We start from the raw sequence: 19,641 nt of genomic DNA on the forward strand, positions 1-19,641 counted from the left end.
TGTCTTTTCTTGATGACTAGCTGATTTAAAGGGAACTCAAATGAGTTATTGACACAGTATTGAGATGCAGTATTCTAGAAATAACCGATTTGGAATAACTAGCTTCTCTTGTTGCTCTATGAAGGTCTCAGTCACTTTATAAAAACTCACTATCCTACAAACTTACTATAAAAACTGTAGATTTAGGCTTCTTGTTAATAATCATCTTTATTTACCCAGGTAAGTCAATTAAGAACCAGCTCTCATTTACAATGACAACCTGGCCAAGAGGCAGACATAAAGCAGCAGGGACACAATACAATAACAATTTCACAGATGCAGATAATAACATACAAAACATAAGAAAAACTAAAAACAAGCACAGTGATCTTGTACTACTGACTCAATTGAACTTTTAAAGGATGATAATGGAATAAAAGTGTTGCGCTTTAGGGTCTGCTGCAGATGATTTCAAGCATCAGGAGCAGAAAACTGAAAAGAGTAGCAATCAAATGAAGTGCGAACTTTGGTAATGCAAAGGTTAATAATACTACTAGAGCACAGATTTTGACATGTTTTTTGAGTGTTAAGAAGTGACTGTAAATATAGTGTAAATATATAGAAATATAGTTTTCCCAAGAGTTTTTTAAATTCGCTGACATGATTGAATAATAAATACAGTGACATTGATGAGAATTAAATTGCGTACCTGTAACAATTCAAATTGCTGCATGGTAAATAACATCCCGTTTGTGAAGGAGAGTTTTTTTAAGCTGATCTGTAAATTGAATCCTCTTAATCCAGAATTGGTGATACTTTTAATTTGTCCAAATGCTGCTTTGAAGAGTGCGTAAATAAAGATATGTTTCTGTAAAGAAAACCAATATGGGCTTTACCCTTTTTGATCAATTCATTTATGTGAGTTTCAAATGGCAGTTTACCATCTAAACAGATTCCAGATTAAATGTCAGATCATTTAAAATGAAAAATCATCAACTTAAAACCAATAAATGGGATCTTTCTGAAAGTGTTCCCTCACTTTGATCAGTCTTCTTTTCAAATATCTAATTTAAGTTTTCATACTGTGTTTTAGAATATATGTAACTCGTAAAAAGTGCTGTATTGCACCTATTAGGATAACATTAAATAATAAAAAGCAGTGACTTTGGTATTTAGAAACTGTAGTTGTTCTCTAATTTTGATCTCCACCTGTATATATGTTAATATTCTCTCATAGACACATCTTAAATACCCTTTAACATTTAAATATTCTAATAGTTATTTTATAAGTGACCACACTGTTTATTTGTATAAAGAAAGAGTCTCGATTCAATTCTAAATTGAACAATTCTGTAAATGATGTATAAATGGCATTTCTTCAAAATGTTCAGTGTTTTTGTCTTTCCCTTAAATCGTATTTCGATTGTAACTCGCTTTCATGGCCAACAAGATGATTTGGCTAAGCTGCCTTGTTCAATTATGTTCTTTCGAAGTGACTGAAATTAATCATCGGATGACTGTTGGAAGTGACGCTGGCACTGTTGCTCTGATTTACCATGGACTTCATAGAAAAGCCGAAACACAATATGAAACGCCTCTTGCAACAATGGATAATTTTCATGCTTCAGTGGTGACAAATGTATTGTGCTTGTACTCTGATGCAAATCTCTTGTACTTATGTAAATGTCCAATGTAATCGTCTGATTGTCACTCACATCAAGGCATTCTGTCTGAAAAAAAGGAAATGTTTTATGCTTTAAAATATCCTAAAGATCTTTGTGCAGGTGTTTCTGTTAGATTTATCTATATGCAGCATCAGAAATAAATAATTCACAATGTATTAAGTGTTTTGAGTCAGTTTGCGCTGAATAATTAGATTTGGTTTGAAGATTATGCAACTGGTATGTGATATCATAGGTGTTTTGTATCGGTTATTAGCAACAAAATAATCAGGGTTTATACGGTCATGGAGAACCTGCAAAAGTCATGGAATTTTGACATGGCATTTTGCAGTCCTGGAAAAGTTTTGGAAAAACAGAAAAACCTACAAGGTTTTAGAAGAGTCATGGAAAACTGATATCTGTATACTTATGGCTATTTATTTCTTTTCTGTCTTTTGGCCAATCACATACTCTCACGTTATTAGTCCGGTGTAAGCATTATCTAAATCAATTTTACATAGATATAAATATACATCAAACTAAATAGATTGTGTGTTTCACGATATGCTGTAATAAATTTGAACATGCATTGTTTTTCTTTTACCACGCATGTGTAGACATTGCATAAAACATTAGGTCATGAAAATTTACTTGAAAGTAAATCATGGAAAAGTCATGGAATTTTTTTAGTAAAAATGTGCGTGAACTCTGAATAATATTAAATGATATTATATCAAACTAAATGGCAATAAGGTCCATTCTGAGGTGTTAAAGAACATATATTGACATTTTTTGTATGATTTATGTTTATTGTTTTGTTCATTTTTATTTTGTCATAACATACGTTTTCAACTAGTACCACTGTTAAATCACTCTTTATATTTCAGAAGGCATGGCCATGCTAACTATGGTTTTATTAGTTTCAGGTGATATTCAATCCTTTTAATAGAAATTTAGAAAATTTGGAATTTCACAAGGGGAAAACAATTTCAACAAACAAAAAATGAATACCTTTGGTGAAGTCTCTTTGGATATAAATTGTAAATACTGTAAATTGTTTGAATTTGTCAAAATATAAGTAGACTTTGTAAAAAATAAATAAACAATATCCTTAATAATCATCATCATCATCATTAATATTATTATTAATATATTATTAAAGTATGATTTTTTTTCATTTCCTAATAAATAATAAATATTCAATTTCATTTCCTAATAAATCGCCTCATTATTTATTTATTTATATGATTTATATTTGACATTAAAATGAGTGTTGGCTTTTGTAAGGGATTTTATGTTTTAGAATAGAATATGTAAATTTCTTAATAATGTTTGTAAAGGAAACAGAGACCCTACATGTTTTATGTATATTTCAATTAATATGGAAAGCAATTGCATATTTTTAGCAAAACTAATATTGGATTTTTTTTTTTATGTGTGTTTGTGTAATACAATATAATTTGCACAAATAAATGGTAGGGTTCTTCTCCAAAGAAGTTGTTACCACCCCGTTTAGAGCATCATTATGGGCGTTTTAAGTTATGCATCGTACTATGATAATTCAGCCGCGAGTTACGTCGTTGTTTGGGAAACGCACCCCAGATTGTGTTACACAATTTGTTATAGCACCAGGGTCTGACAGTAAAAGTTAACCACTTTGTATAATTCTACACTGTAAAAAAATCTGTAAATTGACAATTTCCATATTTTGTGATTAGTCTACTTTTTTATTCATTTAGAATTGCATTATATTACCTTGATCTCTACTTTTATTGGCATTTTTAACAGTTTGAAGTGATATATTGTCTGGTTGGTGTTGTATATTATGTTGCAAAAACTATTATATATATACTAAAATACTAATATATATATATATATATATATATATACATATATATATATATATATATATATATATATATATATTTATATATATATATTAGTGACATTTTAGAATAGTTTGAGACAAGACATTGTTTAAGAAATAAAGCTGCCAGTATGTGTTCTGTAATTTTACAAACTTAGTTCACTATATATTATTTCTTAAACAATGTCTTGTCTCAAACTATTCTAAAATGTCAATAAAAGTCAGTTTGTTAAAGTTTCAACATCAAATGTCAATAAAGCAGAGATCAATGTACCATAATGCAATTTACAACTGTAAATAAACGGTAAACCCAGAATACAGAAAATGTAAATTAACAGATATTTTTTACAGTGTATTCACAAAAATAGAAATTCAGACAATGGAAAAAAACGCATTTTAATGCATTCAAATTCATCCCATTAATTTACCACATTGACAAAAAGGTGCTGGGTTTTAAAGTAGTTTCCTTGTGAGCATCACTGAACATTTTAAACCAACACTCATGTTTTTCCAATAACGGTCCCAAACTTGGGATAAAACAACCCAGCATTTTAAAGAGTGTACAGTATTTAAGCTGGGCATTTAAATTCATAGCAAAATTACTTCACCTTAACAACCTTATCAATTCCAGTTCCTAGAGGGCCGCAGCTCCGCACAGTTTAGTTTCAACCCTACTCCAAAACACTTAAGCTGTGGTCACACTGCACTTTTCTCCCCATAGACTTCCATTCATAAGTACGTGAATGCGTCAGACCGGAAACACAAGCTAGTGTGTCAAGTTTCGCAGTTTGCTGCATTGGAAAGTTCAAGCTTGGTGAACTCTGACCTGCAAAACTGCATCAGATGATTGTATGAGACCAATCAAAGATCAAAACATGACCTCTCTGGACAGAAATTTAAAACAAGGACCAATCGCTTGCTTTTTTTAATGTCTAATCAACATGTTTAATCCCGCCCCTTTTTGTAGCATCGTACAACAGAATTTCGCAATCACATACTCTAGTGTGACCGCAGCACTACCTGTAGTTCTCAAACAAGCCTGAAGAACCTAATTAGTTTAATCAGGTATGTTTAATTAGGGTTGAGACTAAACTGTGTAGAGCTGCGGCCCTCCAAGAACTGGAATTGACACTTGTTTTTTAACATATAATAACAACGATCATTGTTGAGCTGCTGAGCTTTTCTATCACAATATTATTGTAATTGCATATGTTTGTATAAACTTATTTGGCCATTTTAGACACCGTTTACACTTGTATTTAGTCGTCAAATTGTAATCCAAACAGCAAAAACCAGGTGTAAATAGGCACTTTTTAGTACAAGAAGAGTTCATCACAAAATACAAGACTGCAGCAGCTGTTTTCAGTTATTACCAAAAGCTCTTATCTAGTTTGAGACCAGTGCCAGCTGTAAGGGGCCAATAATATGGCTCTCTAATACTTTGGAATCAAATAATCATGGCCTTTGAGCTGCCATTTGAGTCATTTTGTAGCAGAATTTCCCCCCACATGCAGTCTTGCTGCAACACCCTGGGGAAATTAAAGAACAGAGAGCTAGTATGCTGAAGAAGAGCTCAGCACATTTAACCTGAGGCCAGAGAAACAGCAGCGGCGGTTCGGGTCATTACTGGAGTTCACATTTAACTGTAGCCTTAGGGTGTAGGATTTTCACAACAATGCAAGATTGTTTCTTTTCCATGGCACATATGGTAATGTATTAAAATAATTGCGAAGACAGAGTCTATATCATGAAACCAAGAAGGAACATTTAGGTTGATTGCACCATGCGGCGGGAAAAAAAAGTGTTATATATCTGCCTCTTTTCATCCCTAAGGCTGGCTTTGATGAATACAAGCTAATTAAAGTTTGACATGGATTCCATAAGCTGTGGATGAAATCCTCTTTTAAATACTTCTACAACGTGCACTTGAGAGTAAATGAAACTTGAGGTAATAAAGATTGCCGCGGTAGTAATTGACTCCATTGAATCTGATTTAATTAATTGTAAAATGGCTCAGATAGTGAGGGATCTTTATAAACATTGTTATTTAATGACTCGGACACCTTGAAGAACATCTCGCTTGCTTGTCAGAATCAGAATAGGCTTGAGTGTCCCTGTGCACCCATAGGAGTATTGTATTGTGCTTTTCTGCTAATTTAAAATGTGATCAATATTGAAGCCATGGCAACAGGGATTGTTCACGCATTAATTAAGATTCTGTCATCGTTTGCTTGTCTATATAATGAAGTCAATGGGTTTCAAAATAACTCTGGACCCTATTTGATTTCCTTTAAAATTACTTGCATTCTGCAGAAAAAAATAAGTCATGCAAGATTTAAATCATATGAGAGTGAAGTAACCATTACAGAGTTTTCCATTAATGTGATTTAAGGACATAACTTATAACTAAAGCCATGTTGACACCTGGTTTTAAAGGTAATAATTAGTGGTAAGCTGTTATCGGCGTTAACATGCTGCATTAATGCGAGACTCGGGCTATAAAAAAAAATCGCCGTTAATCTATTCTCAAAGTTTGGTTGGGAGCTGGGTTTATTCTACGCAAGCTATGATGACTTTTACCTTGATATTTTAGCGCGGATGTATACCTGACTAGTGAGCCGTCTGACAAAAAAGTGCCCTTTAATCAGCAGGATGCCCTTCTGGATCTTTCACTTTATTCTTAGACACCATTGACTACATTGACTACATTGACTAGGTTTTTATATGAAGTGCTTTTATGTAAGAGTTTCCTGTAATTTTGGGTGACTTTAACTGCAGTTCGGCAGTTTTACTTTCACTTATGAACATTTCATTCATGCCCTTGTGACAAACTAGGGTATTAGACGCAAATAGGGAGGAGTACCCTAAGGTCTGGTGAGAGTGTTATGGAATTCAATAATGTATGCCAAATGGAAAGAGAAAAACTTCAGCATTTCGCGTGTGTGTGTCTGTGCTGTCTTTTACTGAGAGCAGTGTGTGTGGATCTTGTCAGAAAATATGGCGAAAAGTCCTATATGACGTAATGGTTTGATTGGGGTGTTTATTTAAATAATGCCACTAATATATGCATACTCCACATGTCTTAATTCCATTTCTGTTTAGTTCAGTTATGACTTTAGTCGAATTAAGATAATTTAAAATCGCTGTTTCGAGTTTATGTAGGCCTACAGTTCAAAATTTATGTTTAACCGAACAAACAGTTAGTAAACACAAGTACATCTTATTGAACATCATTTATTTTAATTATCATAGTAGAACAGTTTCTCAAGTAGTTTGTGATGCATTTTGTAAACAGGAGATGAGCCCCTGGTCTAATGCGCCACCTGGCTGAGAAACCTTGAGAAGACTTACTTTAGTCATTTTTGGGTAGCACATATATTCTGAACGCCTGAATAAGTTAGATAAGTAAACAATCCAGAAATTGTTGTACAAGTCTATTTAGAAGCCTAGCAATTAGCTCTATGAAAGCTCTGCTTTGACCTTATTTGGCAAGGTCATGAATATTAATGAGCACTGCTATCATGTTTATCATGTCATGTCTCTGATGCTCACGGTGTAATGTACTCTGCACACACAAGTGCAAAATCATATAATAATCATACTTCAATTGTCAAAAAGGTTTGAACTAGAGATCTGCACAGGACTGAATTTTTAGTCTCGCTCCCGCCAGGTTTTATTCCGCACCTGACCACTCCCGCTGTATATTCAGCCTTTGTTCACCCGCTGCCTGACCCACCTTGTTTTCTACCTGACCCGACCATTCTCAATAAATTTAGATCTGGTTTCCAAAATCTCAAGTTAAAATTGGGTACTACCAAAGGAAAGAGATAACAGATAAAAGTGTATGTCCCAGTATGTCCCAAATTGTAGTATGTTGAAAAGAGTTTGCCAAAGGTTCCCGGATGGTTTACTATTTCCAGTAAAAACATTTAAGTGTAGAAGCGTCCATGCATTGCACATTGGACGTGAATTTGATTAGAACTACAAACGCGGGTGAAAAGTGTAAATAAACTACAAACATGATGGACACGCGAGACCAACCATCAAGTAGAGAGGCTTCAGTAAAGATGTTTGCATGATTGTTAGTTAATATCTAGCCAACTGAAAACTATTTAAATGTGTTCTCTGTGTTATATTTCATCTGCAACCACAATGTGAACTTCTATCAAGATTTGTTTGGACATTAACTTCTAAATGCATAATTACCCAAAGATCTGAGGAGATTTCTCTGCATGAAAGACTCGCGGGTGGCAGATTATCCTGCTGCTGCTTCTCCAATAAGGTAGGAAATTAAATATGAAATAAATGTGGACGATGTGGATGATTGACCGAGGAAGTAACTAAGTACCATAACAATCTGTTACAGAGGACGTAGTATGTCTCAAAGCTTGCATACTCTTTAGTTACACACTCAAAAGTATAAACTTTTCCTTCACAAAAAAGCACATACTTTTAGGGCATATAAATATATGAAATTGGGACGCAGCAATGTGTAACAATAAGCTGTTGAACAGAAAATAAGGGGAAAATATTACTGTTGTAATATCTTTAGGAAACATTGTGACCAATCAAAGGCTTGCAGTGGGTGTATATTAACAATTCTTTGAGTGTTTTGTTCTGATTGGCCGGTTTTTCACAAAGAGAACAATGAAACAATGGTATATGAGACTCATGGTATGGTGAAGTATCCAGATATTCATTCTATTGCACCTTTAAGATGTGCTTTGCTTGAGGAGATTACAATAGACCAAAGAGACCAGAGAGTTTTAATGCATCTCTTTTGTTCACTTTCATCTTTCCTGATGTCTTTGATGGAAAGGTCTATGGTCGATTAGGCTTTTTCTGATCTTTCCATGTAGCACTGCAAAATAAGCTCATGCAATTTACATTTGAATGAAAGAAGAGTAGAGTAGCAGCTTTTATTCCTGCTCTGACTGCCACAAAAGTACAGAAGGTGGTTTGAACTGAAAACCAAAAGTCATGATTTTTCCATTTTCAATTCAAACCTATGATTTCAGCTGGACAGAAGTCTTGTCTGGCTTGTGGACTTTAAACATTTGGTCAGACAGTAGGTGTTTTTATGAATGTTTGAATGCATTTGACCACATTAGTGTTTAATATCAGTGGTAAGTGGTAATGAGTTTTTATTTGGCCAGGCATCCTTTTCTCTTTTTTGACCTTATATCCACACTAAGATGAAATTATTCTTAAATGGTCACAAAACACTAAAACACAATTTTTCAGAAGTCAGTGATATACTGTATATATCTGTGCTAAAAACACTATTATGACACATATTTAGCTAACAAGTTTTTTGCGTTGTATAGAGCAAATTCGTTCTTCCGGTTTAAAAATAAATTTTGAACCTGCTTCACAGCCATGAGATCATTGTGTAAGCTAAAATTGTCTGTCTGTACCGTAACAAGTAGTAGAAGAATTGTTTGGAGACTTGGGTCGTCAGTGTTGCATTTATAAATATGCCAAAAAGATTATGTGTGGACGCAAGCAGTTGGATTACAGTGGGCTGCTAACACACGACAAAAATATGTTTGTAAGGAACATTTTGTACCTGAGAGCTTTTCGCATCTGAAAATAGTGCAATCCGGATTTGATACTCATATACTTTTTAATAAGACACAGTTCCACTTTGTGTTGATTGTCCTGTCTCTACCAATTTAGTAAGTGTGTGATCAGTGTTCTTTGTTTATGTTTATTCAGATGGCAAAGTTAGTTAATACTTACAGCAGTAGTCTTTCAAAAATTATTTAGTTACTAAGTTTACAGTATGTTAACATTACTACAATATTATGGACTGAAAGATCCGCTGTAAATGATGCTCTCCAAATGTAAACATGCAAACACTTTAATCAAACTATTACCATCGTAAAGAATTTTTGCCGCATTTTGTGACTGGATAGTCATACACACACGACTGTTTGATGCTATTATCTGCCCCTACCGAGTCTCTGCATCTACTGAGAAACGCAGAGGGTTTCTTTTCTCCTATTCAATGTGCAGTATTAAAAATTCCATTAAAACAAGACTCTTCCAGCCTCCAATATCTTGTTTGTCACAGTTGGGAATGTGTGAAATGTTCCCAAACGAAAGTGAAAGTGCCTAACTGCGATTAAAGTCGACAAATTAAGAATGAAACACAAGAATGGAACGCACTTTTGAAAACAATTTCATACATTTCCATATAAATGGATCAATCGAACTTCCAAATCCATCTCTCTCTTTTTCTCTATCTTTCTTTTTTTTCTGTAAATTCAAGCTATTTGTTCCCCATACCTGTTGTGCTGTGCTTCTACAAAACAACGCTGCTGTCAGAAAGCAAGGATTTTCACACCTCATGCAATATGTCATTGCGGGGACAAAAGAAGAACTGCTGACTTTGTACCAAGAAGCACTATTTTTAATGTGTGATTCTCAGCTATCACATTTCCACGGATTCCACTAACACCTGTCTCTGCTCACTAAAGATTTTTCATCAAATGTAGCTGATTTAAAGAGATAAATCATTACTGGTTTCTGAAGTTGAGTGTTTTTATAGTAGATGATATAATAGAATGCACACATCACTGGTATCACTTATGCAGATTTTTCTTATCTGACTGCAATATATTCCTACAATACAATATGTGTTTCTGGTCAGGTGTTAATCAGACTTCTAGAAACATCATTGTTTTTCTATTTAGAAAGTAGGGCCAATGTTAAAATGTTAAAAACATGTTTATCAGATGTGTTTGTAAACAATAGATATTTTCACTTAAAATGTTCTTGCACTGTCATCTTGATTGCAGATAAATGTTCTGCACAAGAAGAACTGGTCTGCAAAATACAACATTAGTTTTGCTTCATAAGATAAAGGTTTGACCACTGATTGGCAATTGTAGACTCCATTAGTGACAGATTGTTAATCTTAAGGAAAAATATGGGTTGCAGAAGTGAGACCATTACTGTCATTTCCTCAAAATTGCATTAAGGAGATAAATAAAACCCATTCCCAACTGCCTGATTCCATTTTTGATGACTCACATGCTTGTTTTTCCCAAACCAAAATTCTTAATAACTTTCAAAAAGGAAATAATATCTGCTTTTATTTGGTTGTTTTCCTTAATTAAACCTGTTATTGCACATGATTTTGCAAATAACATATCCATCAATCAGAGAAGTGAAAATTTATTACAACAAAATCTCTATTGTGTTTGCCTATGTGCATCCATAGATATATACACTAGATATCACATACGGACCCTGAGCATGTGTCAATAGCGCCGTTGTACAGGACTCCCCGGACAAATGTCATTCAACTGCACTAGACAAGACTAATGCCAATGTAAAGATGCTGGACTAGCGCTGTGCACAGGTGTAGTAACAACAAAACAAAGCACAAAGGCAGAACATTTCATAGGTAAGATTCTTTTTTTCTGTTTTTGTATGTTAAGAACGTTTGTGCTAAACAAGTATTGATGATAATACAGTCTCTTACTGCACTCTTAGGCAAATTAGCACCTACGTGCTCTAAATGCTAGGCTTATGCTAGTTTTGTTGAATAAAATAAGCAAACAATGTACATGAAACAGGACAACAAGATGCTGATGTACAAGAAACTTGTATTATTGTTGGCTAAGTGAAGTAAATGCTAGTTTCTGAAATAACTTATAAGGGTGCCTGATACCATTACAGTATCTGGACAATAATTTGAATACTATCCACCCAGAATTATTGAATATTACAAATGTTATAATATTTAGATCAGAAAGGTGGATATTATGCACATTAAAGCAGGTATATCAATAGTTCACACAAATTGTTCACAACAGAGATGCATTCACAAACGAATTGCTCCCTTAGTTGGCATTAGAAGTGGAAGTGGACGATGAAGTGTGTTTCAGAACATGGATTAGATCAAATTTAACAGGTAGGGAGGATAATACATTTCTATGGACACGAACACTCGCAATGCTCGTGCAGTCACGTATCCATCTATGTGGAAAAGTGACGTAAAATTATAATTAAGCATTATTAACAATAATAAAAGCAAGAATAGAGAAATTATGTAAAGAGAAAATTGATTGATTGATTGATTGATTGATTGATTGATTGATTGATTGATTGATTGATTGATTGATTGATTCATTGATTGATTGGTTGATTGCAATTAAGTGTTGATGGAACACAGTATTTTTCAGCTGTCTCTCAGATATTGACAGGGATTCAAGATTCAAGGCTTGGAAATGGATTCAACCAGCAAGAACAGAACAGTGAACAAAAATGTCCTGGAAATAATTTTTTAGTCATCATATATGATATTTAATAATACCTTGTGTTGTTGGACTATTTCTCACTTGCATTAGTCCACCCCAATTCAATAATCGGTCAGGAGTCAATGAATCAAAATCAATGAATTTATTTATCGAGCATAAGTGAATAAAGCGAAGGTCAGGATCCTGGGCTTTTGAAGAACCGTCAGCCAAGCAGTCTGGATTTCCAAAAGCTCTCGAACTCTCTCGACTCCCTCCTTTTATCCATCAGCAGCGTTCAATCTTTTTGGCCACTCCTCTGATCAGTTACCCCCAATCTCTATTGTTGCCATCAGCTGTTTTCAGGCAGAATCATCTCTCAAAAGTCTGTGGTCTGCACACAGAGATACCTCTGCACACAGAAACAAAAGGGCAGGTGAAAGTATCACTTATCCTTGACATACTTGACACTACTGACATCTGGGGTGCAGCAAGCAACTGTAGCAAAAAATCCTCAAAGCACAGCTGAGCATCATAAATTCCTTATAGAATTATCAGGATAATATCAATTTTATTAAAGCATCATACATCACGCATACACAGAAAGCAGTATAAAAATGCTGCATCTACCACATCTGCTTTTCCTCCTAGTCCTGTCTATGAACTCTTGACCTGTGTATGCACCCATCTAGGGGAAGCACTTTTGCAGATCTGTCTCCAGCCAGCACCCACACACAGCTCTTGTGGTTTTAGCAGTTAGTTAGAAACACATTATAACAGGGGTTAAGTAGAAGTACGCTATATCAGGAGACATCATCATATCTGACAAAAACACATATTGTAAATTATGAATAGTGAGGCAAATGGGAGTATATTCCTCCAATAGCAAATATATATCAAAAGAAAAGAGTGATTAGTAAGACAATAAAGCAATATTTTCCTCATCTGCTCCAGTTCTCCTTTCTGTATAGAAAAGTCACACGTCACAGCTGCAACCCAGACAGGGACTTTCTGCAAGACTTGTTTGTTACAGATTTAGTTATTTGACATTATAGGTGTGGAAAGTTCCTGTCTCATTTTAAGGTCAAACAGAATGTCTCATCATATCATTGCGTGGGCTCATTAGATTATCATGGTTCAAGCAAACACATATGCATTATAAGCATGAGCACATATATATAATTCAAAAGAAGCATTAGACTGTAATTTTATTCCTTCAGTGGTCATGTGCAAGTAACATAACTTTGTAAAGTTTTTAGAATGTAATATGTCGAGAAAAAAATAAGGTTACCTTGCAAATTTCCACCAAAAACAGTTCACATGGCAGGAGGGATTTCTTTGTTTATGAATCAATGGTAGAAGAAATGTTGAAGAAGTGCTGTTGATTGACTTTGTGACAATTAGTGGATTTTTTGGCATAATATAATTCAGTCAGACATAGAGTTGAATTAGGAACTTCTCTTGATAACATTAATATTATTATTAACATTAAATTAATAATAACATTAAAATTTCATTTAGACTGCTGATCGTAGGCTAAGCAACAATATCAAGTCAGTCAGAAGCCCTAGAGCTCTTTGGGTAATGCAAGAAACCTATTATGGAGGATTTTTACAATGTATGTAATTACATTATATAACCTAGAGATTTTACATAACATTATTTTATTACACATTTATCTTCTATTATTATCAGTGAAATGTTCAAGCTGTTGCTAAGCTGACTGTTTTTCCAAACCTCTGAAATTTCCTAGAGGAGTATTTATGATAGTCACGTAAGCTAATATAATGTAAGCTAGAATCAATATTCCACCTCCACACATCCCACATTTAAGGTATATGTAATACGGAGGATAAGAAGTCGTTATCACAATAATAAGGCCCAGCAGCATGAGCAGCGCTTTCCACCAGAGCGGAACTCTTGACTGCAGTGATATTTTCCACACATACAGATTTCAGAGTAACTATTTCCGGTCCGGGTGAAGTCACCTCGCGCAGCCATTGTGTACATTAACTGCTGGGGGAATCATTCATTCGTTTTTCCATAAAACATCACAGTTTTTCATTATAGGTAAGCATACCGATAATTTTTACAGTAATACCCATCACTAGTTTTAGCCGAGGGAGAAAAAGAATTGCATTCTTTGAAGTAATGTAATTTTGCCACATTCGCATACCTAGTTTGTTCACAGCGCAACGTTAGCTTACGTTATGATGATTGGTCTTTGTTTTAATTTATGAAATAATAGTTATTTTTTCTTTTCATATTTTTAAATGTTCATAATTTTGAATAACGCACGCATTTAGTCATACTGCGTTAAGTCAAGCGTGCTTTCAGGGTGCCCGCGGAGACCTAAAAAGATAGAGGTAACGTTAAAGTTAGTTTTATATTAGCACATTCTGACTTTCCCCTTAATAATACAGTTTCATAACAGTATTATTTGCAAACTCTAAATAGCGAAATCGTATTAGCAGCCAATGACTTTCAAAGTACAATATTGTTCCCTGTCAAATAAACAGTGTTAATGTTGCTTTCAAGTCACACTTGCATGCTAATTCCGATCGAAAATTGAAAGTAACATGGTAAACAATATAGACACATCTAAATGAACAAATGTGTGAATATAAAACCAACTTTACCTCTATCTTAAAAAGTCTTATATTTCCAAAAACACAATTGTAGACCTTAAAAAGTCTTAAATTCATTTAAATATTGTATTGTAGGTAAGCCTCAATAATTTTAAAACGGTCTTAATTTTCCTTTTTCGTATCAAAGGTTACCCAATCATCCCAACACACACCCAGTCATTAACAATACATCTCAATTAAACTTTTTGCAAAGCTCTATTTATAAGCAATATTATAACATCGTGTTGTGCATACAATAGTTTATTAAATTTTTTAACAGTTATTTTTTAAGTTATGTTTAAAAAAAAATGCATGTTTACAACTAGGGTCTGCTTTATTTGACACATTATTTAAAATATATATAATTTTATTTTTCCTGCTGGGCCATTAAAAAAAAAAACTATTGCGTTTATACCTATATATGTCTGAAGTCTCATTCTTGATGGTCTTAAAAGGTCTTAAAAACCTGCAGAAACCCTGGCTTTGTAAATGTGCAATACCTCTGAGCTATAACAACGTGCTAAATGATCCACATTTGACTTCTTTGGTCAATTTTAACAATCTGGATTTGAATCTGCATTTATATCCCAATGCGTCTTTGAGACTAAACCGTATAGCGCTTTACGAAGCAAGAATTCAAATGGAATGCAGTCTATGAGTAGATAAAGATATGTAGTACTTGTAGAATACTGCATACTTGCATACTGTTATGCAAACATTGGAAAAATAAGTTATTTATTTTTGTTCTATGCTATTGATCAGATCTGTATTCTAGTTTGATACATATTGCATTTATAGTTTATTTTTCATTAAAAAAAACAGCCGTAATGTTACAGTATGCTCAGTTGTTCACATTTGCTTTAGAAAATTTGTTAATTTTATTGATTTACTTATTGCTCTACATTAAAACAAACCTGTCTCCTAAAACGGATCATAAAAGGCCCTAAATATTACTATACCGTAATAGTAGTTTTTGGAGAACAACAAAATAAGGATATTTAGACGTTTACAATGCCTAAAACACAAAATTCTTCCTATTTTTGAATCAGACATACCAATGTATTTGTAAAATAATAATGATTTGATTATTTTTTATTATTTTACAAGCACATTAGTATGTCTGATACAGTGTCATAGGGCTGCATGATATTGGAAAAATTTAACAGTGAGTTAGATTGATTGGGATGATTGTAGGGGAGTGCATATGCATAAAATATAAATACTCTACAATTAACAAAGAAAAAACGGAATTATATAAACAGCGTTTTTTTGTTGTTCCAGGAGTCAAACTGTATTCAGGTATACAGTAATTAAATAATCAAATGTAAAATAATACTGCATGGTCTTCGTATTAGAACCAATTCAATAGAATTTGTCAAAGTTAAAAACAGTTCAATTTCTGAAGCCTGCATGCTTTTAAAACTCTCACAGACCGTTAAAAAAACACTTGAAAGGATGAGTTATAATCCAAGCTCAACATAGGCCTGGGCAATATTGCAAAAAAAGGATCACAATATCAGGTTTTATATAATTCGATATAGATAACTATTGAATATTTTTAACAGTACATTTGTGAATATTAGGATTTGTTTTATTTAACCACTTTATTTTAATTTACCAACATTACTGAGGCAAATAGTTATAATAGTCAAGAACAAAAATATTTAAACAGACTATCTGATCTCTTTATTATATAAATATAAGTGGTAAAGAAACTCCTGAACTTGATAAATAAAATGTTAAAAAGTGTACACAATGGCAAAGAGTAAACGCTGAACAATCAAAGCAAACTTTGAGGTTTACTGTATCATTATTATTCATACCTTAAACTCTGTCAACAAAAAAACAAATTATGATAATCAAATCTGAGCTTTCAAGTAAAGAAACCGACCATCATTATTCAAATACATACTAAATGTTACAAATTGTGAGGTTGAATGACTTCATTACCCACTAAGCTAAAAAAAATCTTTCACATGGGGAGCTAGTGGCTGAGATGCACAAGAAAAGAAACCAGAAAGACTCTCTAGCGACATCCTTACATCCTTTTTATTTACAGTCTCTTCACTGCTGCTCTACGGCACTCATTTTATGCCTGCTGTTATTCTGACCTGAAGTAACATGCGTGTGCTTTGTGTTTGTTTGAGGTAATTTGTCTGTAGTTATTTCTTAAATGGGTATATTCAACAAAGTGTGAAGCTGACTGGTTAGTTTTAGGACTTGCGGCTTTCTTAAAGTTCTGATGTTTTTCATTTAAGTGTACCTGGAAAATGCGTGTGTTGCTTGCACACCATGTGCACATTGCTCCCATGTGCGCGTTGTGCAACTCGCGCATGCATCTTCATTGATAACTTACACCCTAAGCTTATTGGCATTGCTTCCAAGGCATGTGCCCAGCAGCCACATTTTAATTAAACTATAGTGCTTCATACCAAAACTTCTTAGCAAACTTTTTTTTATTATCGATATTGACAATAGTGTTTGATCAGTAAATACCGATATCCATTTAATCACCCAGCCATAGTTCAACATTGCATATACTGGCAATATGGCTATTGCGAATGTTTTCATTGCGATATCAATGCTGAAATGATATATTGCGCAACCCTACCATGTCGCTATTATTGTCTTGTCTTTATGCAAATTCCTCTCTTGTACTTCTGGTAGGGTTATTTTTATTCAATTTTAATTGTTGTTTTGTCTTCGTGTCAGAGGGAGAGGTTTTCTAATCGAAGATGACAGACCGTTACAACATCCACAGCCAGCTGGAGCATCTCCAGTCCAAATACATTGGCACGGGCCACGCGGACACCAGCAAGTGGGAATGGCTGGTTAACCAGCACAGAGACTCGTACTGCTCCTACATGGGTCATTTCGACCTTCTCAACTACTTCGCCATCTCAGAGAACGAGAGTAAGGCTCGGGTGCGCTTTAACCTAATGGAGAAGATGCTGCAGCCCTGCGGCCCTCCAGCTGACAAACCTGAAGATGCCTAGCACACTTTGGCTGAATCCATACTGCTGCTGAAGAGATGTGCAGAAAGATCATATGGACTCATGCTGGTTGTTTAAGAACCAGTCTATGTCTACCTGTCTGTTTTTTTTAATGCTGCAATTTTTTGTGATATTTTGTATTGTTGAAAAAAATAAAGTTGATACTCTTACACACATTCATTGGTTTCATTGTTTTTCTTAAAATAAAAAGCCAATATATGGACTAAACGAAAAAAAAAAAATCATATCTTGCATCCAGTGGTGGAAAGTAACAAATTATAAATACTAAAACTACTGTAATTGAGTATTTTTTTTCTTAGAAATTGTAATTTACTTAATAGTTTTGCAAATGTGTACTTTCCCTTGAGTACATTTTTAGCTTAGTTTCTGTACTTTTACTCCACTACTTTTCTTCAACCTGCAGTCACTATTTCATTTTTTTTTTTTTTTTTTTTGTCTATGGGGATTAGAAGATTCAGTCCTGTGATTCATGTCTAATCAAATCGCACAGAAGGTAAATCGCATCATAATGAACTACCTGAAGAAATGGGCGATTTATAATTGCAGCAAATTGTTTAGAAGCATTAAAAGTGTCCAAAAAGGTGCCATCTTTACACTCATTTCCCCAGAGTCTGTTTAGATGCATGTCACTGAAGAGAAGATGACAAATGTGCACTATGATGAAATGGCCGAAAACACCCAGCAGGCACAAGATGTCAACATGATGTCAGATTAGCGTACCCCAGCATTGTGGGGACGTTACATTTTGTTTCGAAATGAACATCCAACCAAATATCAACGTCTAATAATGTTAGAGATTAACGTTTAGTGGACGTTACCAATATGATCTTTATCAGGCATTGGATTTTGGTTGCTATACCTCACAAATGTGAGTATTTGACGCTGGTTTAAAATGTTGGTTCGACGTTAAATTTTGGCCACTTTCTAACCACCTAAAGTCAACCAAATATCAATGTCAGTTGACATTGTTGTTGGACATCAAAATAACATCTCTAGACATTAAATTTTGGTCACCTCACGTCACAACCTAAATCTAACCTAATATTAACGTCTTATGACATTGTGTGCCTGCTGGACAATAACTGAATGCACTACAGAATGTAACGTTAACACACATCCACAAATGACTTGTAAATGCAACAGCTGTTTACAGTGTAATACTCACTACTCTTGAGTACTTCTGAAAGGGCTACATTTTATTCATATTTGGAATAATATATACAACAGATACATTTTCTTGTATCTTTTTCTTTTTTCTTGTAACAAATTCCTTGGACCTTTTCCAGTCCTGCCCCCCACTCCACTTCCTGTCATCCCTCTGAGTGGATAACGAGGGCATTTCAGGATAAACCACCGTTAACTACAGTTAATATTACCATTTCAAAATTGTGACTGAATTACCAGATTTTGAAAACACTTTAAATCTTGTAACATTACCTAATCATAAAAAAAGCTTTGTTAAAATCACATCACCTGTATGTATGTGTATATATATTATCCAAAAAGGAATGTGTGGCGAAAAATTGCTACATGAATTTGCCCATCATCATCCCGGTGGCTCAGTGGGTAGCACCAGGCCCGGATTGGCTAATCGGGAGGACCGGGAGAATTCCCGGTGGGCCGGTCCGTTTTTTGCCCGCGAGGGCCGGTGTCCCTAGGTCCAGAATCGGTTGCTCTCAGCAGTCACACTTTTTAAAAATAATTTAATTATTTACTTGACCACAGCCTTCTAATTAATTATTTTACCGCAGCTCTGCTCTTTTTATCTATTTTCTCTTAGCCTCGTGAGCAGGATGCAGGTTAATGATGATATAACTAGATAAGTCACCATTAAACGTACAGCAGTTGTGGTACAGTGGTTAGTACGTAAGATTTTGAGGTGGCCAACCCGGGTTCGGTCCTTGTCTGAGTAACAATTTTTTTTCTTCATTTTTATTGTTAAGACATAATACTGTAAGGGTTGTTGAACATTTGAAGTTCTAAAAGTGCTGTTTTCTCAAAAAAAGACGTGATAGTGTAATTAGAAACTGAATTGGAAATAACCTTATTTTAATATAGTCAGTGGTGAACTGAGATGGGCCGGTCTGAGGCTTGAAACTCCAGGGCTGAAAAAGAGTCCCACTCCGGCCCTGGGTAGCACAATCACCTCACAGCAAGAAGGTCACTGGTTAGAGCCTCAGCGGGGTCAGTTGGCATTTCTGTGTGGAGTTTGCACGTTCTCCCCTTGTTCGTGTGGGTTTCCTTCAG

General features: G+C 34.4%; 1 protein-coding gene across 2 annotated transcripts; it reads left to right on the forward strand.

Moving 5' to 3' along the window:
- The first annotated feature begins 13,647 nt into the window (after positions 1-13,647).
- Positions 13,648-17,549, forward strand: sf3b5 (splicing factor 3b, subunit 5). 2 transcript variants are annotated; one of them, NM_001002478.3, is given in 2 exon segments: positions 13,648-13,823; positions 17,093-17,549. In NM_001002478.3, a coding segment is annotated over 1 exon segment (261 nt). In that variant the 5' UTR covers positions 13,648-13,823; positions 17,093-17,115; the 3' UTR covers positions 17,377-17,549.
- The last annotated feature ends 2,092 nt before the right edge of the window (positions 17,550-19,641 follow it).

This window comes from Danio rerio, chromosome 13 (genome assembly GCF_052040795.2).
Source record: "Danio rerio strain M-AB ecotype USA chromosome 13, GRCz13ab, whole genome shotgun sequence".
In the NCBI taxonomy this organism is placed as follows: domain Eukaryota; kingdom Metazoa; phylum Chordata; class Actinopteri; order Cypriniformes; family Danionidae; genus Danio; species Danio rerio.

Coding starts and splice junctions, on each gene's coding strand:
- sf3b5 (XM_087277789.1), top strand. CDS start 17,116: ATGACAGACCGTTACAACATCCACAGCCAGCTGGAGCATCTCCAGTCC.